Here is a 25,649-nt window from a genome sequence, read left to right on the forward strand (position 1 = left end):
ATACATAGCTAAGGAAAGATTTATGGAGCAGGAATGATTGGCTGTGTTTCATGACAGCCATGAATAATCACAAAAAATGAATTTGATTTTGTGGTCAGAGACATTGGGCTGTAATTAAACCAGGATTTACAGTTTTCAGGAGACCAGTTAAACAGGCCTTCATTGGGATTTATGTGTTTCTGGGGCATTCTGGAATGTTTGGTACAACAGGGTGTTTTTTTAAAGAAGAGTTTTACAGCAGATTTTTTTTTATAACCAGTTGTTGGTAATATATATGTTCCAAATATAAAAAAAATCTGAAATTTGAAAGAAAATTCTGATTTTTTTTTTTAATAATAATCATTTAAAAAAGATCTCTTAGAATTACTGTACAAGACCATTGCAGACATTTGCAATAACTGTACAACAAATGATGATTGTCGACATTTAAAATTACTGTTCAACACCATTGCCGACATTTGAAATAACTGTACAACACCATTGCCGACATTTAAAATAACTGTACAACACCATTGCTGTCATTTAAAATAACTGTACAACACCATTGCTGTCATTTAAAATAACTGTACAACACCATTGCTGTCATTTAAAATAACTGTTCAACACCATTGCAGACCTTTAAATATAACTGTACAACAATATGGGTTTTTTTACCGTTTTTTTTTTTAAGTTTAATGCAAATAAGTATAATTGCCCAATTTCTGTTGGAAGTTGCAATCAGTGTTTCATCAGATGAATTTTTGCCAATAAATTGCTAGTGTCCTCCAATTTTATGGAAATCGTCCTTATTATTTCCTGACAATTGAAATCCGAGAGGCAATTTATACCCATGCCGCCATAAATGACTCACTCCTGGTTTGAAAAGAAATATATCAACCAATAAAACTTTCCAAGTAGCAAAAACTTGGTCTTAAAGCTTGAATCATTTAGCAGCCAACTGTTATAAACTGTTTAATTCCTGGATTTGATAGGGTTTCATAGAGATAACATACATGTTTTATTTTTTATCTTGTTTCATGTATCTCATTAAAACTTATCATTATCAGAAGCTCGTTTAAAGTTTTACAACTTTGTTGTAAAAACGACTTAGGTATCTCGTTAAACAAATTACATGTCTGGTTTAAAACAGTCAATCAGAATTTAACGAGTTTAAATGCATATGTAAGTGTTTAAAAGGGTTAAGAAGTTGTTTTAGCGACTTATTACGTCCTTAAAATGAGATATATAGGTCGTTTAAACGAGATACATACATCGTTTTAACAAGACACATAAGTTGTTTAAAAAAGATAAAAAAAAATAACACACTTAGTCATTTCCAATGTACATAATTATAGCAGATTTTGAAACTGTACAATCATATGTTGCTTATAAATTATTTCCACTAAATCAGACTAGAATTGTCAATATGAACTAGTAAGAAGCAAATAATACCTAATAAAATACAATTTTGTTGCTGTCTTAGCTAAGTTTATGCATTTACAAAGAGTGTATATTCTTAGCATAAGTCATGTGATTAGTACAGATAAATATGCATAAGCTATTTTTATATTGACTCCAGGGAATTACGTGATAGACAAACCCACTAAATTTCGAATTTATGCAAAAACTTCGAAATTCATAAGTGGTAAGCAATGCAACTAATCAGTAATTTAAAGATTCAATGCGTTGAACACAACGCTATAAATTTTATGTCAGCTTTTGACAATTTAATTTTTTTATGCATTTGTTTCATCTGGTGTCTAGTCCCTTATATGGGTAAGAACAGAGTTATTGCAAAATTCCGACTTAAGTGCCCTAGAGGCCATCATTCCTATTCCCATGACTAGGACAAACTTTTTTCTGATGTCATGGTAATAACAATTTATTGACAAATAATATTGTTCCTATCAAATTATGAAAAATTGCCCCAATGACATGACTGTATGAGTCAGGATAATCATAGCTGCTTTTTTATAATGGGACGAGAAACAATAATCAATATGTATTACAATCTTAACAAGGCTTGTTGCTCGTCATTTCATAAAAGTAAAAAAAATTGTGTGTGTAATATTATTTTTTTACTGAATAATTGCTTGTGTGTTGTTGTTGTTTATTATCTGTTGGCAATAAAAGTACGTTCATGAAAATTAGCAAGTACATTCTTGAAGATTAGTTAAACAAAGCATAATGACCCTATATGCTGTGCTGAAGAAATAGTCAATTTGTACCACTCAAACAGCGACTTGGAAAAGTCAGTTTAATATGACACTTCAAAGAGTTTCGCTTGTCATTCCCATTCTTGGGTGTGTTATTCAAAGCCATGACTTAAATGGTCAGATGCTGCGTGGAACCTGTGAATGCAAACTGGACATGTATGGATGTTTTGTGGGAGTATGAGCCATCTCTTCAGTAGGTAGTTCCACATAATCAACGAAATACATTACTTGTACAACATAATTAGGTCTTTGATTCATGCATTTTACTACAAATACACAGCAACAGTGGCTTCATATAATACCAAAAACATGAAATTTACAAAGCAAAGATAATTATCTATAATTATGATGAAACTTTATCTGATGCTGAGGCTGAAAAAGATCTAACAAAATAATGAGATTCATTCCCAATCACAAAGCAATCACAAGGAGTACAATTTCATTTTTTACTTTTCACTCCATAAATCAGTATTTGAAGGGTTGTTGGTACTTCTCCAGAATAAGTTTTTATAGCAGTTCCCAGAACGTAAGGCCACACAAAATGGATGGCCACACAAAATGGATAAATGGATTAACCAAACAATTTGAATAAGTTATTCACTTGTGATTTATCATCAAGCTCAGAGTGATTTTCGCAAATTCAACAATTGACAATGATCCATCTATACAATGATATTGGATGCAGATTTGAATTATGTAAACATGCATGAATCCATTATGTTTCCCATGAGAATGTAAAATGCATCGCATCTTTCGTTGTTCATTAATTCAAATCATCACAATTGTACACTTGTCCTGGCTGAGCTTGCATAGTGACAATCAACTATTTTAACTTGATTGCACCCAGGACGGATATCAAACTCAAAACATGTACCTTCAGCACTTACTGAACAATGACATCCATTGTTATTCACTGTCACCATAATATAATTATATTTATTATATACCCATCATAAATCCTATACGCAATACATATTGCAAAATACGGTAGTCCATATTCCACACAAGTGCGCAGTTAACGGCCGTGTTCCACTCAGCTGATGTCACGTTATAACAATTATGTATTATTGAGCACTTTAAAAAATTACATTAATGATTAAGAAACAAAAAAGTGTGTCATCAAAATCACATTTATTATGATATTATTATTATTATATTTTAACGTGTAATGTACATAATAAAAGGGTTATTCCTGGGTTATGTTTGCGCTTAGATCTGGATGTCATATTCGACGATTTGAAAATTCCACTAGAGTACTCGAATACATCCTCCCTATAATCAAAACGCATAAGTAATAACCCTAGAATATTCAGACATTTCTTTATTTAAGGCCCAAAAGAATGGTTTAGTCAGGGCTACATCTTTTTCAAAAACAGGTAGGGTAGGTAAGCTTTTTTTTTTAAATTATTGAGATTTATGTAAGAACATTATTGTCATCATTGGAGAATGGTGTTAAAGAAATCTTCTGTTTTAAAAGCTTTAAAGGTTTTAACTGACTATAAAAATGGTTGGGTTAATCAGCACCTATTTTGTAGAAAGGTTCGTGTAACCTGTACCAAATGTTGTCCTTATTGCAAACATACCATCCCTCCCCCTTCCCACCACATCCCCCACCATGACTGATAAAGAATTTCTTATCTTCCCTATTGGTAACCAACATTTCTTTCCACTAGATTCATAATTTGCAGACAATTCCACCTTTATTAAAATTAACCAAATCATGATTAATAAGAATATCTTCCAAATAACTCATTAGACAATAATTTTTGGATACAAATAATGGGATTTTTCTACAGGTTCAGTATCAGCCAATGCCACCCAGTACTTCAGTCTTATCTTGATGAAGGCCATTGAACCGTCCATCGTCACCTTATAGACTATCGGATCACCTTAATTTAAGACTATCGGACGATCTGATATTCATTCATACCCATTGAGGTGTTTAAACTAATGGTATATCACGTCCTCTAATTGTTAAGGATGGGGACAATATTGTGAAATTATGATCTTCTTGACTAGGAAGTGCTTCTAATTTAAGCTTAAAGGGGCTGTACTCCGTATGTAAAAAAGCGAAAAAGAAAAAAAATGTCGAAAACTGTCAATAAACTTGGTATTAATGTGTACAATGCATTGAAACTTACTAACTGAAGTACCACATAGTTTACAATTTATTTAAGTTTAGCAGTTATTTTGTATTTTTCCATTAAAAAAGATTACTGGGTAAGTCTACCTAGTAGAATTCATTCCTTATGTATGATATTGGCTAGTCGGTGTTATCACGTGATATTACCCAGTTAGGTGTATAGCTTAATTATGTCAACCGATTAGAGTAAGCCGTCGTAGTTCAGTGGATACGAAGCTGGACTGCAATTTTGGCGACACAGATTCAAACCCGGTCTCCGACACAATTTTTTTTTTACATTTTGGTACTTTTTTTTACAATTATGATATCAAAGCGTAACACATTCTATTAAATAATTGTCCTGAGATTCGTTACAGAAAAAACTGTTTTCCGTGCCAATCTGGAGTACAGTCCCTTTAAAGCTTAAACATATGTTTTACAACGATTGACAAAAATGTTATGATAACTAAGTCACTCTCATTGGCACGTTGATCCTCGAGAGTGTCATCTTGTGTTGTGGGGAAAACCAGAGTACCCGGAGAAAACCAACTTGTCCATCTAGGTGACCGCACTAACCAAACTCACTTGCGTCCATTAGCCAGGAATTGAACACAGGTTGCCTTGGTGAAAAGCGAGTGGGCTTACCACTGCACTAACCAGACAACCAAATTCAGATCATTTATCGTGATTATACAATACTTTATTATGAATTATACCAACCATAATTTAATGCACTTGTACCGAGTTTAGAGTGTTCCCTCAGCTTTTGTTAGTACTTTAACTCCCATATTGGAATGGCAAAAAGTAGGCGGAGATTAATTGTTCAATAACTAATGTGCAGATATAAATTAGAACACTTTTCACTTACATGTGCCAAGCCTAGCGAATAATTATTAAACAATGTCATAGAGAACATGGTACATAATTAAACAGTTATGTCACCCACTTAGTAACCCTCATGATTTTAATCAAATACTCATGCAGAAGCGCCGTGTATAGTTTCAATACCTCTGGGTGTGGAACCGCAGAAATGATTAATTAAACAACTTTCTGCACATCTAAATATTATCAAATCAGACAGCTGATTCTTGCAAAACAGTAATCATACTACATGCATACATGTAACATGTTGTGGGTTTTATTGTTGTTGCTTTTTGTTATATTTTTTTTCAGATATAATCATAGCCAGAGAAATCATTTTCAGAAATTTCCATCTCCTAGGCCTTGTAACAGTATAACTACAAAAACTTCAACAAAAAAGAAACAGTAGATAAAATCACAAGAGTGTACGATACAGAACTCAGATGAAGAAACCGCGAGAGCCTAGAAGTATTAAACCAATCGTTGTTAACAAAACATACAGAAGAGTGATTCATTGGTCTAATGGTATAGGTTTCAAACATGATAAGAGGGCATATACACTCATGGTAAATTATGGTTAAATGGCAAATACATTAATGGTCAACCATGGTAAGATGCCAGACACATTTATGGTCAACCAATTGGTAAGATGACTGACACATTCATGGTCAACCAAGGAAAGATGGCAGACACATTCATGGTCAACCATTGTAAGATCACAGACACATTCATGGTCAACCAAGGAAAGATGGCAGACACATTCATGGTCAACCATTGTAAGATCACTGACACATTCATGGTCAACCAAGGAAAGATGGCAGACACATTCATGGTCAACCATTGTAAGATCACAGACACATTCATGGTCAACCAAGGAAAGATGGCAGACACATTCATGGTCAACCAAGGAAAGATGGCAGACACATTCATGGTCAAACATGGAAAGTTGGCAAGTTAGTAAGATTGCCAACTCATTCGTACTGTGATGGCAAACACCTTCGCAGTCAACCATGGTAATTCAAGTCCATTTATACTGTGCCAATCCCTAGTCAACCTCCAATACAAAAGACTGCACTCCAAACACAATTTGCCATGGTTTAATATAATATCAACAATGGAGAAAAATACACACCCCACCCCTTTCAACAATCAAGTTAGTTAATTAGACTGAACAAGACTGTATGACCCATACACCTGCCCATGTCCATCCAGCAGATAATAGATGGCTTAGGAGATAATTATGATCTTATTGTGTGGCTGCAAAACAAACTAGACACTTATTATCCAAATAATTCTGCTTACAGCCATCAATTAGCTTTTACAGAAACTATATGGACAACACTGGCGGAACAGCAGATGTACACAATCAGGGCAAGGTTTTTTTCCAGTCTGACATATGGTTCCTTCTCTATTTAAGTTCCTGTGTATGGCAGGAAATTTCTGGCATATGCCAAAAAACAACACATGGAGAATGTGAAATTACGTTTTATCAAGATTAAAACTGGTTGTGGCTTTGGCGTTTACTATAATGCACTGAGGTCAGACCTTTAATCTGCAGGTGGCTGCTGTCAAGGATGTGAAGGAAAAAATTATTTCAAATTTACTAATAGTACCAATTAAAGGTGGTTAACGCAGAGGTGAGCGGATGCTTATTTTAAATAGCTTAGATTAAAACCTACATTTAACATACCCAGCCAATGAAATCACCTATTGGCCTTTCATAAGTAACATGATTAATCATTAAGAATTGCAGTTTCATAACTCAGGTCACATGACGTCACAACTCAGGTCACATGACATCACAACTCAGGTCACATGACATCACAATTCAGGTCACATGACGTCACAACTCAGGTCACATGACGTCACAATTTGGTTCCCTGTCTGCTGAAGACACATTGTAATCTAAGTCATCTAGCAACACCCTTCTTAGGTACTGCTGCCTTTTTACTACACCCTGCTGCCCTTTTCCAGTTACCTGCTTCCTTTTAACTATACCCTGCTGCCTTTTCAAGTAGCCTGCTGCCTTTTTACAAAATAATTAAAGATGCACTCTAAACTACCAAAAAAGATGTACCACAATTAATACAATTGTTTAAATTTACAAAAAAGGTTGAATAAATATCGAAAACAATGGTTCTTATGAAGGATACAGTGTTTAATTTGAAAGAAAGGTGCAGAAAACACATTATTTCTACCTGATGAGACATTATAGTCGATCATTGTAAATCTTAAAGGCCCACCAGTCATTTAAAATTTGTGTGTTTTCAGCTATTAAATATATGGTTACAATCTTGTTATCTGTAATTTAAATTATCCATAAATGCATTACTTAGTAAGATTAGTAAAAGGATTATCACTCAAAATAAATGTTTGTTATACATGCTTATGTATGGATTTTGAATATGAGTGCCACATTGACATTATAATTAGGAACTATTACTTAAACTGCCATTTTTTCTCATTCTGCGTTCAGACCCCCCCCCCCCCCCCCCCCCCCAGCCCAACCCCAACCATCCCACCCTCCCTTCATATTTTTTCAAGGATTTATAGAGTTCTGTACAATTAATTATCATCTGTACAATTATCATAATTAGATTAAAGCCTTTTACTGAATTTTTAACAACATGTCATTTATGATGATAATATGATTATAATAGTTTTATCCTAGATCTTAGAGAAACTGTATACATACATTAACATTGATGAGACAAATGTTCCAATAACAACTTGTGGCATCTCCCTGGGGTGAGGCTAATAATGGCAAAGCCAGTTTTAATGATGTTAAATACCTGTTAATTACCGGGCTTCACGTTCTTTATGGTGATCCATTACTGGGTTTACTACAGGGGGTTTTACAATCATGTAGACTTTGATCAGGTTACCAGTAAGTGGCAAAATGGCTGTGGGTTTGTTTTGTTTTAAGTGTTACCTTAATGGACAGCTGTAAAATTCTTTAACAAGTTTTATAATAAAGGCGAGGATTTTTCTGACAACAATGCCAAGAAGTTTGCCAAAAAGTAACGAGAAACATTAATACATTATTATATGATATAGCTGCGTACCATATTGAATTATCTATCACTTATAACGTAGGGGGCAATATAAGTCTCTAGAAATCTTTGTTTCTACAATATGAAACAACTGTTTGAACTCTTACTCTGGTTTATCAAATTTTAAGTGTTTCACTCTGAGCTGGAAAATCCCAAGCAAAACTAAAATGATTTCCACAAGGAAAAACCAAAATGTTTTTCGGTAATGAGTATAAAAACCTGTACAGAACAATTAAGCTTGTTATCATTTTAATATACTTAAGATTGCCAATTTCATCCTGGAGGATATTTTAGCAGCCCCTCCCACACAATCTTATCATGTTTTAAGTGCTTAAATGTTTCAGTTTTTAGGGGAGGGGCCCATGTCTCAAGTTGTGCCCCAATGTTGCGCCCCCCTCCTAGTCCTGCTTGCTTTCAGAGGGTTACCCTTTATACAAATCATTGTAAACTTTTGATTGTCTTGAAACTACCTCAGTGTAAACCAAATCTGAAACTAACATTTGAAGACCACAAAAACAACAAAAAATCCCCTATGGAGATCTTTGAATGGTCGAAAATTAAGTTAATGAGCGAAAATAACATTTAACCATGACACGATTAACAAACCCAAATGAAATCTTCTCTTCCAAGGGAAAACGCAAACCATAAGGCCACTCAATTAATTAATAGTTTGTTTATGGCCATGCACGACAGTTGACAGACCCACAAAATTAAATATGCCTTGCTCTCAGATGGTCAAAATTTTGTTCTTTCATTTTTCATTACAGTATTGTAAAAGATTGAACATTATTTTTAAAAGGAAAAAAAAATAAAATAATTAAGCGTTCAGGTACCTAATTACCTGGTAAGGCCAATCAATATATTTTTTAATTGTGGCCTAACCTTGCGAACATGGCATGATCATTTTGTAAATTCTAAATCAGATAACGCTAAATGTGATTACAGACGGGTAATTAAAAAACACAATAAGGAAATACCATACTTGTACATGTCTGCGTGTAATCCGAATTTGGTCAAGACGCATGGCATTTTGATCCAAAGTTTAATCCCTGATCACAAAAAAAAGCAATCATGAATGCAACAGCTTAAATTTTAATTCAGTAAGATATCATTGTTGTGAAAACTTTAAACATGATCGAATGGGGGAAAAAATAGAGGACTTTGAATTTTAAACCCCATGTATTTGAATCATTTTCACAAACTGATAAAATATTAGTCAGTTGGTTGAACAAAAAGGCCTCATTTATCAACCAAACTGTTGCTCATTGTATTAACCACAGGAAAGTCATCACTTGAAACGGGAACTTATTCAGTTGCATGTCAGAAGCACATTTAATCATACTGCATACGATTGTTACAAGCTAACATATTAAAGGCTAGATCATCAACTTTCAGCATGGGAAGTAAGAATAAACCCTGTGTTTAAAAAAATTAAAACTGAGATAAAGCCTGCCAAAAAAACCGCTAAATTTGATAAATGAATATGATTGTATACAGTGATAAAAAGCTTGATATCCTGCTTAATTTCAGTCCCAAATAATTTAACCTTATTACAATTGTAATAATTTAACCTTATAATAATTTAACCTTATTACAATTGTAATAATTTAACCTTATAATAATTTAACCTTATTACAATTGTAATAATTTAACCTTATTACAATTGAATGAAATGACTATCATTAAACAATATGTAGAATTTTTTCCCTAAAAGTACATTGCCGAACAAGATGTAACTTACAAAAACAAGGTATTACAAAAATTAAACCCTCATATATTGGTATCAGTTGTATTAAAATGTTTAACAAGACCTTCATACATTATTATATACTTACTGATATTCAACATCAGGGTCAAGTTCAAGGTTGACCATAAAATCAAGGTCAAAGTCAAGGTCACCTGGCCCCACACAGGCCTGCAGGGGAAGCACAGGAAGCCGAGGGGGCATCTCTAAATGTCCAGATCCCCCAGCAACCTCTATCGGCTCTAACTCATCTATGAAGAGCTTTATACGCTCCCCGGTCGGAGAATCCGCGTTTTTAAACACCTCGATTTCCTCCATTGAGCTTCGAGCGATTTTCATGGATTCCGTTTCCACCCCCATTTGGTAATCCTTTGAATTTCCTTATCAGCATATCCGATTCACAATGAGAAATTGAGAGTCACGCTGTTGCATTATCTTGATTACCTCTCCAATAATATGTATAATCCATTCTCTTTCATGTAAAATCCCTTTAAGATCTTGATGAAATTTGGCACGAAAGTCACTTCATATGACAAAATTTTTCAGTTGTTGCGAGGATTAGATGGCTATAGTGATCTCAATTAAATTCCTTATAGTCATGCTTTCATCCGTATAATGATATTCGAGACTATAATACAGCCCTATATATTATTGATCAATAAAAGATGCAATGAAAACATATCTATTGCAATATATAAATGCAGCAGCTGTACCAGTTAATAAACCACACGAGACTACAATGCCTTTATAGGGTAATACTAGTGATTTATGACCTTAACAATTATGAAACCAATAATGTATCCTTTGATCTTTAGAAATAACATTTCCATTAAGTTTAGAGCCCTTCAAGTCTACCATAAATGTTTGTTTATACAAGAAACAATCATGTTTAAATGTCAAAGAACAACATATTGGAAAAAATTGCACAAAATGACACAATTTTATATCACTAAATCCAGAAAAATCCAAGTTCCGATCATGTCATGATGGCTCCCTGAGTCTGGGAAGAGTTACAGGAGAAAAAAATCATTACCCAACAGAATAGAATAAATATTAATCATTATAGTCAATCCCATTTCATATTGCCATAGGAAAAAATATACGTCCACAAATTAAGAAATATTTGCTGTTTATAAACACAATCTCATAATAATCCAAAACTTTTCATAACCGTGATAACTTAAAGTCACCCTCAGGCTTGAATAATAATAAGAAAGGTACTTGACACAAATTTACATATAACTTTCTCCCGGCTCCACAAACACAACCTTTAACTAACAAACTTCTAGATGTTAATTCCCGGAAAATACAGCTGTTTAATCAAAGGAGAAACAACAATTCATATCCACCAGAAATGCTGGCAACACAAACTTGTGAATGTTAAGCACTCCAAGAGAATTGAAAGTCAGAATGTTGGAGAGTTTTCTAGGGCTGATTCCAATAAGTCAGCCAGGCAGTAATGCACTAAGTATAAAACCAGGCGAGGATATTGGGGGGTCTCTGAAATGATTTCTACTGCTGTTGTGGTTAGGTAAGGTCATTTTGAGATAATATTTTATAATATGTGAAGTTACATCCGGTATATTTAAGCCCTGCAGAACAACTATCATTAATTCTTCTTACAAACATCTTAACTTGATACTATGAAGTATAAGACCACAAATAATAAAATGTTTGTTTTACGTTTCTCTATTTATAGTCACATTTTAATGTGTGAGTAAGTGTAAAGTAGGTTTTTTTGTTTTTGTTTTAATTTCTCCCTAAAAAGAAAACTTACCAAAATGAATGAAAAAAAATATGAAAACCTTTAAATAGGCAAAAAAACGAATTGAGAGTATTTTTTGAATTGGTAGGGAAATGCCAATCCACCTTTTATATGATGAACGTTTAAAATGTAAAGAGACTCACTGTCTTTGAAATGTTTATGCATTCCACATTCTTCTAATTTAAATAATGTATGAATACTTTTTGTTTTAAATTAGAAGAATGTGGAATGCATAAACATTTCAAAGACAGTGAGTCTCGTTACATTTTAAACGAACAATAGCAATTTTTTTATGGATGTATTAAAACAGAAATAACCACTAATGCAACGAAAGGACATACAGCAGGGGGAATAACTCAAATCAAACTTGGCTGGATCGAGTGAGGGGAAGGCTAAAACTAAATCATTTTGTAATTAACATCTTGAAGTTATAACAATAAGACAAAGACAATATAAACATAATTCTTATATTGAGATTAAAAAAGACAAAATCTCACGGAAATCATTGAAAATTATCTAAGCTTACTGGAAAATATTAAAAATCATCTAAGCTCACAGAAACCATTAAAAAATTATCAAGATGGCTTAAAGTCCCAAAGCACTTTCACAAGACTTCATGAAAATTCTTAATGCACCATACATGAACCAGGCTGTCAAAGCCTCATCTAGCCCCCTCATTTACACCACAGGCCAGGAAAAAACAGTGTTGGTTTTTCTGGCAATAAATCATTCCTTCTCCAATTACCGTGCTCATAAATAATGTAGATATCTGGAAAATGATATACCCTTGCCATTATTCGGGGCATTCAGGTTATTAAAATGTGCAGGAGAACACAAAACCTCCGCCCATGTGACAATATATGATTCTAATTTTTTCACATCTATTACTAGACGAATTATCATTAATTTAAAGCTGCACTCTCACCTATTGAGTGTTTAGACAACTTTTTTATTTTTTGTCTTGGAATGACCCATTTTTGTGTAAACGTCTGGAAACCAGTGCTATAAGACTGCTGAAAAAAGATCAGATCGCGTTTTTCATATTTACATTCGGACATTGATGTTTCATTGCTTAAAGCATAGCGAATGCTTTAAGAAAAAATGAGTTTATCAGCAGTTACCAAATATTTTAGATCTGTTCTAATTCAAGTTATATTATATGACTGAAATGAAGTCATTGATGCCAAAATCGGCTGATTCTAACACAAAGTTAAAGAAAAGACAAAACTGTCAATCTTTGAGTGTACAGCTTTAAAAAGTGATGAAAACTGCACATTCAAATTATCAACTATTATGTACTTCTATTATTTCTTTAATTATTAATTACTCCAATATATGACAAAATGATATTTGAGCGATGTCATATATAATAAATGCATTTTGTAATGAATACTCACTGGCACATTAACAGTTGATGATTTAGATAAAAATTTGAAAAACGTGCAACACGAGAAGCCTCTATTTTGTGCAGATTTCTGGGAAATTGTTTGTCACCTGATCAGGAACCTCATTTGAATCGGTAAATAAGACATGAAACAGTAAGATTTGTATAACTTGTGTGCTGAAAAAAACAACAGAAGTGGTCGAAATAAGAACAAGCCCGCAAGCCCTGACTGGTAAAATGCTTTCTGGGCTTGCTCATATTTATTCAAGTTTTATACAGCAGGGCTTGTTCAAAAAATGTAATACCATGCACTAGTGTAAGAATTCGGGCTTAAGTTCATCCAAAAGACTAATTTTGCTGACTGCTTATGCTCTAAAGAGCTTTTATAGTGACGAACATTGAGCATAATTTAAAATCTGCTATGTAATAACAATGATTAATTAAGATTTCCTGGGTGATAACCAAAAAAAAATTGGTTCGGGTTACCTGACCCTAACTACAAAATAGGCGCTGACTATATTGTTTTTAAACCAGGTTGATAAAAAAAGAATAGAAATAAAATTGAATAAATATTTTTTTGAATGGGTTTTTTCATACATAATTTTTTTTTTATGTAGTTTAAAGTTTTATATATAGAAAATTATTTGAACACAATATTTCAATGATGACATTCTTATCTAATGTTCTTAATTTCATTAACCCTAATAAATTAAAAAAAGCCTATCTATCCTACCTATTATTGAAAAAGATGTTACCCTAACCAAACAATTTTTTATGAGGGGGGGGGGGTCACAGAATGACCTCCCAGAATACCAGGTCCATAAAAATATCATGACCCAGAGAAACTCAAGAATGTCATCTCCGTATCAACAAGAGCCAAACACTGCTATAACAGGGTTGAAAAGTCCATGAAAGCTTTTAATGAGCTTGGAGTGACCTTAAGAGGTCTGAGACAGCATCAAACACCTCCAGTGGCCACTAACTAAACAATGAGAGAACAATGGGAAACATGATTCATGGGCAATAATCAATTTACTGACCAGGCAGAAAATGAGCTATCATATTGTCACCCTAGTGCAAACACTGACTAACAACATATAGAAATAAAAGCAGTTATTGAGTTCTTGCCTTAAGATGACAATATTTAAATGTCTGGGAAAACTGCAGCAGTTCGGGGTTGAGAGCAAAAGGTTTTAAATGGGTAACTTGTTCAGAACTTGGTTAAAGTTATCAATGTTGTTAACATCATCATTGTTAACTTATAAATCTTTGTAACTGCTCTGAACATTTGATGGATTCAATAATTATTGCAATCTAAAGAAGTTCTAATAAGATTTGAGACAACTGTTTCAGCTAGACTTGTTATATTTAAAATATACAGGGCTTTTTCTGCCCATTTTGGGAAAAAGACCCTAGACATTTTTGGAAATTTTGCGTCGTGAAAATGCCAAAATTGGGAAATTTTATAGTTAAAAGAAAAAGCTGTCTAGTCTCCTGCGAATTAGAAAATGATTAAATATGAGTTTATTTTCCCTTCAAAAGACCCACAATGGCTGAAATATCAATCCTTGGGGTGTAAATATCTATTGCAATAAATCATGACAGATAAATTTTATATTTCAGATCTCTGAAAGTGATGAAAATCAATGATTTCTGAGTTCCATTACCAAAAAAAACTTCACATAACATAATTTATTAGGATGTTGAAAATGAACCAGTACAGGTTAATAGAATTTCTAAAAAAAACAAAAAAAAAAAACATTTTTTTTTTTTTGGATTGGGATTTTTTTCTGAATATTGGAAAAAATATCTTATATTTTGCTTTGGGAATGGGTCCGAGACCCGTGGGTACTATAGAAAAAGCCCTGATATATGATCACATCATAAAATAGTTCACCTTTAAAAGTTAACACTGATGTTGTTAATCATTTTACACAAAGTTCTGAACAATCTGCCCAATACGTTTTCATTGATGTGTTGCTTCACAGAACTGTCAATTTTTCAACAAACATGAGTTATTGACATATTTTTTTAATATCGCATCATAAAAATTTAACATCAATGTCGTTAACCATTTTAACTTAAACAATGTTCTGAAAAATCATTGAATGATGTGTTGCTTCACAGGATTGGCAACAGCATTGAGTTATTGACATATATTTTTTTTTAATATCAATTAGATCAACTTCTGAGATCAACAGTGGAAGCTTTTCTTTATACATGCTGTTGTTGTTGCTATTTTTCAAAATTGAGGCTACCTTCTTTAATGGCCAAAAATCCTGAAATGAAAACAAATGGTCACAATTTCAATGTCACTTAAACCATTTTTGCGATCACCCCTGGAGTCTGCTGTAGTTGGGTGACTGGCCAGCCTAGAACAATGACTGAGTGGGAGGATTTACAAGAGCATCATCAAGGGACTTATGAGCCAAATGACTCCTCTCTGAAAGAATGCGACTCATTAATAAACTTGATCAACAAACACAATCTCATCATTCTTGTCTTCGGATGTATTTGAAGGGGACACCACTACTAGCTGTAAAATTTCATTTTGAACACTTTTTAGCACTCTTTATTTCTTAAATAATTTCTTTTTAGTTAATTTTGCAATTAGAGCTACTAAGGCTATATATACTTTTTAACTGCTTTTCCATTTCCCTTATTTCTTTGCAACTAATATATATAACAATCTTCGGCATTTTAATAAAAAAATAAAATTATTTGATCAAAATAAATGAAATATTACTATTAATTATAAAGTCGGACAGTTTTTATTTTTCTAGTTCTGAATTGTCTCAGAATCAGCTAATTTTGTATCAATGCCTTCAATTTAGTCACGTAAGATAACTCACAATAGAACAGATCTTAATAGTTAGGAAAACTGACAAAAATTTAGTTTTCTTAAATCTTTAGTAACGCTTTTAGCCATAAAACATCATTTTTTAACGTCAATATGAAATAATGCTAAATGTTATTTCGTCCGCAATCTTAAATCACTGGTTTCAAGACATCTATGCCAAAATTGGCTCATTCCAAGACAAAATATAAAAAAGTAGTCAAAATGGTCAATCTGTTAGAGTGCAGCTTTTAGAAAAAAATATTACAGAAAACATTAACCTAATTTCCAACAGAAAAAAATGAATATAATTATTTACTTAAATAGACGTGAATTTTAAATTATTGAATACAATTATGCATACTGCGAAACCTAATCTTATTTAGGTTAAATAAAACAACTCATTGAATAACAAATTCATAAATTATGTCATTGGTTTTGTCCCTAAACACGTAGATACAATATAACTTTATTTCCCATCTATCTTAAACAAATACCATTCACGTCCAGTTGATTGAAAAAAGTGTCATTTTCAGCATGATTATCGCATAGTTGTCACTTGAAAATGTTTGCGACAGTCGGAGAAGTAAACACTTCAAGTCACTGTTATCAAACGTTGACACAAACTTAATCACAAAATAACAAAAATATATCATTGAAGCAAATACTGAAAATCCTTCAACACCACCACGAACAGGCACTAAATATTTGGAAAACTTTGGTTGTGTAATAAAAAATACTGTAAATAGGACATATACGGTACAATTCTTAAATAAGGCCACAATTAATAATAAGTTTACTTGGCATTGCCTGACCAACTCAAAAAAAATACTCCCAACTCAAAAGTTTTTAAGTCTTTAAATGGTCATATTTTTCCATGACAGAATTAAAACGTTACAAGGTAAAAAAAACACCCCCAAAAAACTACCTTACCACATATAAATATGCTGGTAGGGAAAACGACAAACAAATTATTTATTTTTGTGGCCTAAGTTTGCATATAATTATGTCAAGGGTCCTCAAAATCTTGCCCACTAGACAGTATGTAAATTTCTGACCAAGATATGCAAAACACAATAACATAAGAACTTCTATCAACTAATTCATATTCAGAAGACGATAACATTGATCGAAAATGTAAATATAATGTATGTAGATAATGCCCCTGGCAGCGGGTTTTGTTTAATGTCAATACTAATGGATTCCAGTATGGACGACTGAGGGATTTAACCAGACATTGTGGTGATTCCTGCTCTAGAAAGTGAGCCAGCCAAACTAGGCCTAAAAAAGGAATACATTTTGTTAAGATTACACGACCCTGACCTATGAAAGGCGCCTATCGTTTTTATAATCAGTTACAAGTTGAATTTTTTTTTTTTAAATTAAGTCTGTCTTTTATTATGTTATTAAAAACTTTCAAAGCATTATACAGAAGATAATGCTTCATCACGCTTCTCCAATGACGCCAGTAACGTTTTTATATAAATATAATTTAATTTTTGCATGACTGAATTTGACTCCCTAGCTCAAAAATTTGTTTGAAAAATATTCTTAAAGTCTCATTCCCTCAATAGTATTTTACAATAACTAGTATTTATAGATTTTGATTTTTTTAAAAAATAATATAAGTTTGGATCAGTACAATGCAATTAAATTTCAATTCAATTTCCAATAATTTAGCGATGTCACACTTTATGGGGGAAAAAATCTTAATCTGTTTATCCAATCTTAAGCAAAACACTGGTCATTAAAAACAGGAAATAATCAATTGTATCTGATCATGATTCCCTAACCACAAACATAGCTCAGAATAACTGCTGTGCTGAAACAGGCTTCTAAGGTAAGATCATATTTATCATGAGTTAGTCAAGGGAACATATTTGTACGTCCAATACCTTAAATATTTAACGTTATTGTCATCGTTGGGGAATGGTGTTAAAAGGGCTGTCTCACGTATAAAAAAATAGCGAAAAAAAAAAAATTGTCAAAAATTGACATAAACTTGGCATCGATGTGTACAATGCATTGAAACTTACTAACTAAAGTACCACATAGTTTACAATTTCTTGAAGTTTAGCAGTTATTTCGTATTTTTCCATTAAAAAAGATTACTGGGTATGTCTACCAGGTACAATTCATTCCTTATGCGTGATTGGCTAGTCGGTGTTATCACATGATATTACCGAGGTAGGTGTATAGCTTAATTATGTCACCTGATTAGAATAAGCTTTTGTCGCTCAGTGAGTAAGACGCTAGACTTCAATTTTGGCGACACGGGTTCGAACCTGGTCTCCGACACAATTTTTTTTTTACATTTTGGTACTTTTTTTACAATTATGATATCAAAGCGTAACACATTCTATTAGATAATTGTCCTGAGATTCGTTACAGAATAAAACTTTTTTGGTGCCAATCTGTGACACAGTCCCTTTAAAGTGAAATTCAGTGCAAAGCTTTTTTACTGTACATATTCAAACAAACACAGAAAAAAAAATATAAAAAATTAACAGACAGACTATTAAATCTGTAAAGTCACGGCCTATTTTGTACATAAAGTCGGCTTAGAACTTGAACCAGAAGTCTGTTTTTTAGGCCTTATCACTAATGGCATCATGAAACGAATGGCCTATTAGTACATCCAATACCTTAAATATTTAATATTAGAGCACTTGTATTATGACCTACTATTCAACGTGACATTTCATTTCACTTTGCAATTTACACACAGTAAATCCTATTTACAAACAAAAATATTGACTGAAATAAATCTATAAAAGTCCTTGATAAAAGTGTGAACCAACACAGAAATAAGCAGAGTGCCAATTTAACTAATTTTAACAATCCCAAGAGGAATACAAGTGCTTTTATATTTAGATCAAAGCAAATGTCAGCTTCCAATACCCTTTTCAAAAGCGCATAATCGTTAATCTAGCAACAATGTTGCATTGAAGCTTTGAACAATTTTAGTGCATTGTCTTTGTTCTTAAATATCATCAGGCCATTATTTGCAAAGAGAGTTTATTATCAAGAGATCTTGTATGTGAAACAATTATGTTATTGCCATGGTCGCTTGAAAGAAGGGTGTCGTAGAGTGATCACAAAATCCTTGTTTGTTGTTTATTCCATTAAAAAAGGGGCATAACTCAACAACTATTAAAGCAAGAGTTATGCGCCCAAAATAAGTACCAAGCCTCAGTTGAATATTATGGCCATAAAACATTATTTTTTTTAATGTAAATATGAAAACTGTGATCTGTTTTTTTTGTCAGAAGTCTTATATCAATGGTTTCCAGACATTTATGCAAAAATGGCTCATTCCAAGACTAAAAATTAAAAGTTGTTAAAACGGTCAATCTGTGAGAATGCAACCTTCAAGTTGATTACTAAAAAAAAACGTTTTTTGTTTGTTTAATTGTATTCAATGACCATTCGTGTGAGGTCTTTCATGTAACTTATCAAAAGTAATGGTGTTGAAACAAGTTGCATATTTCAGGTAAATGTCATGAACCTTTCTTACATTTGGAAAAAGAAAACCTCAACCAGACTGTTGGAAATTTACCATGTAATTATAATAAAACTAAGATTGACATATTTACAACTCACTTCCAAAAATTCCAATTTGCAGAAAGCTGTATAATTTATATGCTGTAACTTCCAGTGATTTTTTTGGTGCAAATTACTGCCTTCTTAAGGCCGTTTCCCCTAGTGAAATGTGTTCATTTTCCCCGAAAAGTTCATAATGTTTTCCCAATTTATTGAATACAGATCCTGTGAATGAATAAAAAAAAGCCAAGAATTTATTAAAAACAAAATCTTAATAAGACTTGCTATCTGACAGCATAATGTATGCATGAAAACGTTAAAATGTATATTTGCTATTATATTTGCTATTTAAGCATGATTTTGTCATTTTCCCAAAATCGAACAAAATTTCCAATTGTGAAAGAACAGGCGGTGAAAATAATTCCAAAAAACAACAACACTGACTTTAAATAAATAAAAAAAATGGATGGACAGAAGCAAATAATTGGCCCTACTATAGAATTTGGAAAAAAGTAGTTTGTTGAATATCAATATATATAAATATAATGTGTCCACATGTGAGAATGTTTACCTGAGCAGGTAGACAGCTCTTTCGATGTCACTGAGCTGTTCATCGACGGTCAGCTCCTCTAGCTCCTCGGAAGACTGAAAAATGAGAATAAAACTGAAATGTTCTGTCAAAGTATATCATTTTAGTGATTTTTCTTTGTGCAATTTTAAGACTGCCTTCTGAAGCCTGTTTCCCTTGAAAAAAGTGTGCATTTTAACAAAAAAATCTTGATATTTTCCCACTTGATAAGACACAGTTTCTGTAAATGAATAAAAAGCAGTGTATTTCTTGAAAATCACACAAGATCTTTACAACACTAGCTCACGGCCTCTAAATGCCAGCTCCATCACTTATCGGTGGTGCAAAGAAAATGACCTGTTGACACTTCTGTAGTGCAGCTATTCCTAATGTTTAATTATTCACGTGTGAGTATGATCTATATTTTATTTAATAATTCTAACAGATAATTATTTTTGAAAATCGTACAACGTGGTACCATGTAAGAACACTTTTAGTGCAGGTTGGCTATGATTTTGTTTCAATATTGTGAGAACTGTGGTGCAGCTTTTCTCCCAAATCGAACTAGTGCATGTTTTGCTAACATTTCAAGTTCATTTCATTGCTTACCAAACCGTAAGAACATTCGGGTGCATGCAGATATAACTGTTATAGTTCTTACACAACACAACCAAACTAATAAGCACTTCTTAAAAAAGGAAATATGCACATCATAATTTATAAAAGTGGTGGTGCTGTTGCTCAAGTGATGGTGCTGTTGAGTAAGAAGCGGCGCTGTCGATTATGTTTTGCACCCAAAGTAACATATTTAGATTTAACGCTTTTGGAATGAATAGAAAATAAAGGTGGCTGTGTTTATCATACATTGTTATGCCTGTTATCCCCACCAGTTGTGGAAACAATACTCTATGCGAACTACCTTAACCAAAGTGAGAACATCCTGAAAAACAGTAGGCTTAGTGCCGTAAATTTTACCATAAAACTTCCTCTTTCATAATGTAAGCCATAGAAACAACGACTGAGACCGGTGTGTTGGAAAGTTTGGTGTAGGGGCGCTATAAAAAGTTAACTTACATGTCCAGCCAAAAAAATGCAGATAGGCAATCATTAAGTACTATGCGAAGTTATACTAGGTTGTACTCCAGTAAAAAAAATGCAGATAGGCAATCATTAAGTACTAGACTGAAGTAATACTAGGTTGTATTCTAAGAAGTTAACTTAACCTGCTATTTAGGCCTCGCTCAGAGCCCTGCTATATAAAATAATGAATTGGAGGAAGCCCTGAATTTAATTTACATTTTTTGTTCATTCATTTATTAAATTACCAGTTTTCTATTAAGCAAACAGCGACCTTGACAAAAACTGATTTTAGTTTGAAATATGTAATTTGCATTGAATCAAATGCATCACTTAATTCATATCAACACTTTAAACTGTGAAACCAATGATACAGTCTTTTTTCATCTACTTAGAACTCTTCAAGTGTATAACAGACCAATTTAATGTTTGCAGCACTCTCTCCTTGATTGTATTGAAAATCTATATAAAAAAAAAAAAAAATGAAATCAATACAAAGCACAAATTGGTGCAATTAACATGTCAATAAATAGTTTATGGCTGGAATCAAATATCCACACTAGAGATATTCCCCTATGCCAATTTCCCCAACTCGACAGTATTTAAAGGCACAATCTAATGGGTTAATTCATGTCAGAAAGTTGTAGAATGAGCAGTTTTAATTATTGACAGAAAGGTTCTTGTTTGAAAAACAATTGAGCATATTAATTATAACTGTTTTTTTTTTAAATATTGAAAGGGCTATAGTGCACTTAGACCTAAAAAAGGTTTGACTTTGGTTTCCTCTTCCACCACAGTGTTTTTTGCACAATCCTTTTAGTATATATATATATATATACAATTCCAATTTATAAACAACTAGTACAGATATGTTTAAATGCAATCAGGCTCTTCAAATGGTTCAAACCCAGTCACTTAAAGGGAGCTTTGCCCTACCAGCATGCTAGGTTATTTCACAATTTAAGGCATGTTGACACTAATTTAACACTAAAAAGGGCCCTCGAGTCCCATTTACAAAAAAACACTGCACTACTATAATTTTTTACTTTTGCACTTGCGTTTTGCAATTGTCATTACTTTGGACACCACATAACTGAATACCTGATACTTATTATTTTAAATCTAAAACTAATAAAAAGTGCTGTTCTTTTAATTTAAAAACTGTTCTTTTATATCTTCGACAGATCAAGTGTTTTTTGGTACAAGATTATAGTCTCCCTTTTATCTTGTAAATTTCAAACACAAATGAAAAACAGATGCCTTGTCAGCATGTCTGCACTGCAGATTTGAAACAAAGACATCATTGAATTAAAGCTATTTGAAATAACAACATATTTATTATGTTTTTGTATAGACCTGACTTTTGCTTCAGAAGCAATTGCCACATCTTGAGTAAATTCTGATAGTTTTTCTTTTTTGAAATGTTGCATCATAAATGGTTTATGGTACAAATAATGTGTACATGTGTAGCATACTGCACAAATTGCTACATGTATGTGCAGCTGTCAGTGGTTGAACCCACAATCTCTCGCTCGAAAGGCGGATGCCCCACCACACTGCTGTAAAAGCTACATTGTTGCTCAATAGAGAGACAGTGTTAAGTGCGAGTATTCTGTCTGTTACGAGTAAAACTTCACACTTGGCGCATTAGACAGTCTAACAGTTATATGATTATTTAGGCCTGTTCAAGAAAATTAGAATTAAGATGACAGTAGAATTGCTAAGAAAGGTAAGGCAAGAATGGATTATAAGAAGAGATAACAAGTTTGCCAAATATGGTACAACTTTGTCTCTGTACCCCTAGACATGTGACAGCTGTGGGCTCAAGCCCAGAATTATTCAGGCCTGTTCAAGAAAATCAGAATTAAGATGACAGTAGAATTGCTAAGAAAGGTAAGGCAAGAATGGATTAATAGAAGAGATAAAAAGTTTGCCAAATATGGTAAAACTTTATCTCTGTACCCCTAGAGGGAAGACATGTGATGTGCAGCTGTATGATCAGGCCCAGAACAACTCCCACATCTTCTTCAGTTTAATTTTAAAGACAAAACTGCAAATGAGTATGTAGATATGCCTGATGAACTTTAGGGTTTAAGCTTATAAGGGTTGCAACCTGTCCTTTTTGTTACACTCTTCATCCCTCTTGGAGACCAGCATATGCACTCTTCTGCCGTCAGAGAATGAAATGCTAAAGATAATCATTTAATTACATTTATATTTCTTTCATTTTGATTGAAACTGATACTATGACTTTAATTGCATACAATCTTAATATATTTGGCAATTGAAAACCAAAAATTCAAGTAAACCCAATTCTTGATTTTATACCTACCTTCTGTTCAATACCTTGCCCTTTTTAAAATAAAATGTATATCTAAACCCCTATGAACTTTAAATTTGATAGCTTAAATGCTTCCCTCAAAATTAATAGTAAAATGAGCTGGCATATTTGTAAACATGAAGAAGAAGTGAAAATGCAAAAAAAAATATTTAGTTATATTATCAGAAGAAAAATAGTGATTGCTTGTTTAATATAGAAAACTTTCATTTTCTACCTTTAAAGCCTTGGTGACAGGTCTTTCTATAGTTAACTCTTTCAAATCGTCAGCCAGTGACGTACTGGCATCTTTCACTTCCATCATGAAATATCACCGCACCATTTTCTTCTCCTTAATCCAGTTCAACAAATTTAATGCTCAGGTTTACCTGTCAGCGTTTCTTAATAGCATTTACTTAAAATAAAAACGTGTGACAAACTGTTGGCTTTACTTGACAACACAGGCCGCCATGATGCTCTTTCTAAATCTCCAGACAGGTGCGCGCTCTCGCGGGATTTTGCGGTTACAGAAGACTAGAATATTGCAAATAAAGGGAAGCAGTTATTACTTCAAATCAGAGCAAATATTAACATATTTACTTCCCTTGCAATACTCTGATTTGTTATTTTGAAAAAAACTCACTGTTCTTAATAGGATGGGATTTATTTGGAACCAATAATATACATCATACTTGCAGCGTTTAGACAAAAAAATTGCAGTTTGTATTAATTAAGTGTGCATAAACGTGCTTGTGTAACGATTTGAATGTAAATGTATTTATTATATCGAACTGCGTTTTATGATTATATTTTTTTTTAAAACGGTACTATTTTGAGAATTCGTGCGTAAATAAGGAATTTTCCTCGTGCATCTCGAGTATTGAACTGTTAATTCGCCGCTCAGACGGGATAGCATAAACTTCTTTCAAAATTGTCAAAAATAACATTGTCTTTTTAATATAATCCATACTGTACATAGAGTACATGTTGTGTACAATATTTTTTTCAATTTAATCACATGCTCTTTAATCTATCCAGCTTGCTAATTTTCTGTTACCATGGAAGTGCAAGTGATGTTGAGTCTAAGAGTAGTTTTGGAAACTTTATGATTGCTCACAAAAAGTGTTTGTTTTGTCTATAAAATTTGTAGCCATTAAAGCCAGGCATATGTTGCTGGTGCTTATTTTCTTCTTGGAAGCACTTGCTTTGAATGTGAGAGTGTATTTCTGAGTGTATCCCGTCTGTGGCACATCTATATTTCTCTTCATCTTATTATCCTTTAAGTTAACTATAAACATTTATATTTAATATGTCATGTAATGAAAAAGAAAACATAAAAAGGAAATATTAAAAAATAACCACACCTGAAGGTTAATATCCCTGGTGTTATAAGGAATTAGGACACACACCTGAAAGTAAATATCCATAATGTTACAACGAATTAGGACCAACACCTGATGGAAAATATCCCTGTTGTAACAAGGAATTAGGACACACACCTGAAGGTAACTATCCCTGTTGTTACAAGGAATTAGGACCTACACCTGAAGGTAACTATCCCTGTTGTTTCAATGAATTAGGACCTACACCTGAAGGTAACTATCCCTGTTGTTACAAGGAATTAGGACCTACACCTGAAGGTAACTATCCCTGTTGTTACAAGGAATTAGGACCTACACCTGAAGGTAACTATCCCTGTTGTTACAAGGAATTAGGACCTACACCTGAAGGTAACTATCCCTGTTGTTACAAGGAATTAGGACCTACACCTGAAGGTAACTATCCCTGTTGTTACAAAGAATTAGGACCCAAACATGAAGGTAAATATCCATGTTGTTACAAGGAATTAGGACCTACACCTGAAGGTAACTATCCCTGTTGTTACAAGGAATTAGGACCTACACCTGAAGGTAACTATCCCTGTTGTTACAAGGAATTAGGACCTACACCTGAAGGTAACTATCCCTGTTGTTACAAAGAATTAGGACCCAAACATGAAGGTAAATATCCATGTTGTTAAAGGGAATTAGGATCCATACCTGAAGGAAAGTATCCCTGTTGTTACAAGGAATAAGGACACACACCTGAAGGAAGGTATCCCTCTTGTTACAAGAAATAAGGACACACACCTGAAGGAAAGTATCCCTGTTGTTATAAGGAATAAGGACACACATCTGAAGGAAA

General features: G+C 33.1%; 1 protein-coding gene across 7 annotated transcripts in view; it reads right to left on the minus strand.

Moving 5' to 3' along the window:
- The window catches only part of LOC128208775 (serine/threonine-protein phosphatase 4 regulatory subunit 4-like), a 75,453-nt gene extending 51,525 nt beyond the window's left edge, over positions 1-23,928 (minus strand). For 2 of the 7 annotated variants that reach the window (XM_052912370.1, XM_052912367.1), the window contains exon 1: positions 10,067-11,165. In XM_052912370.1, coding sequence (XP_052768330.1) covers positions 10,067-10,335 — 269 coding nt within the window. In that variant the 5' untranslated portion in view covers positions 10,336-11,165. Of the gene's footprint in view, positions 1-10,066; positions 11,167-20,074; positions 20,149-23,703 lie in introns of those variants that run through there. The other 5 variants (XM_052912373.1, XM_052912368.1, XM_052912372.1 and 2 more) reach the window with 4 other exon arrangements.
- Between the last annotated feature and the right edge of the window lie 1,721 nt (positions 23,929-25,649).

The sequence above is a fragment of the Mya arenaria genome, chromosome 11 (genome assembly GCF_026914265.1).
Source record: "Mya arenaria isolate MELC-2E11 chromosome 11, ASM2691426v1".
NCBI classification, from domain to species: Eukaryota; Metazoa; Mollusca; class Bivalvia; order Myida; family Myidae; genus Mya; species Mya arenaria.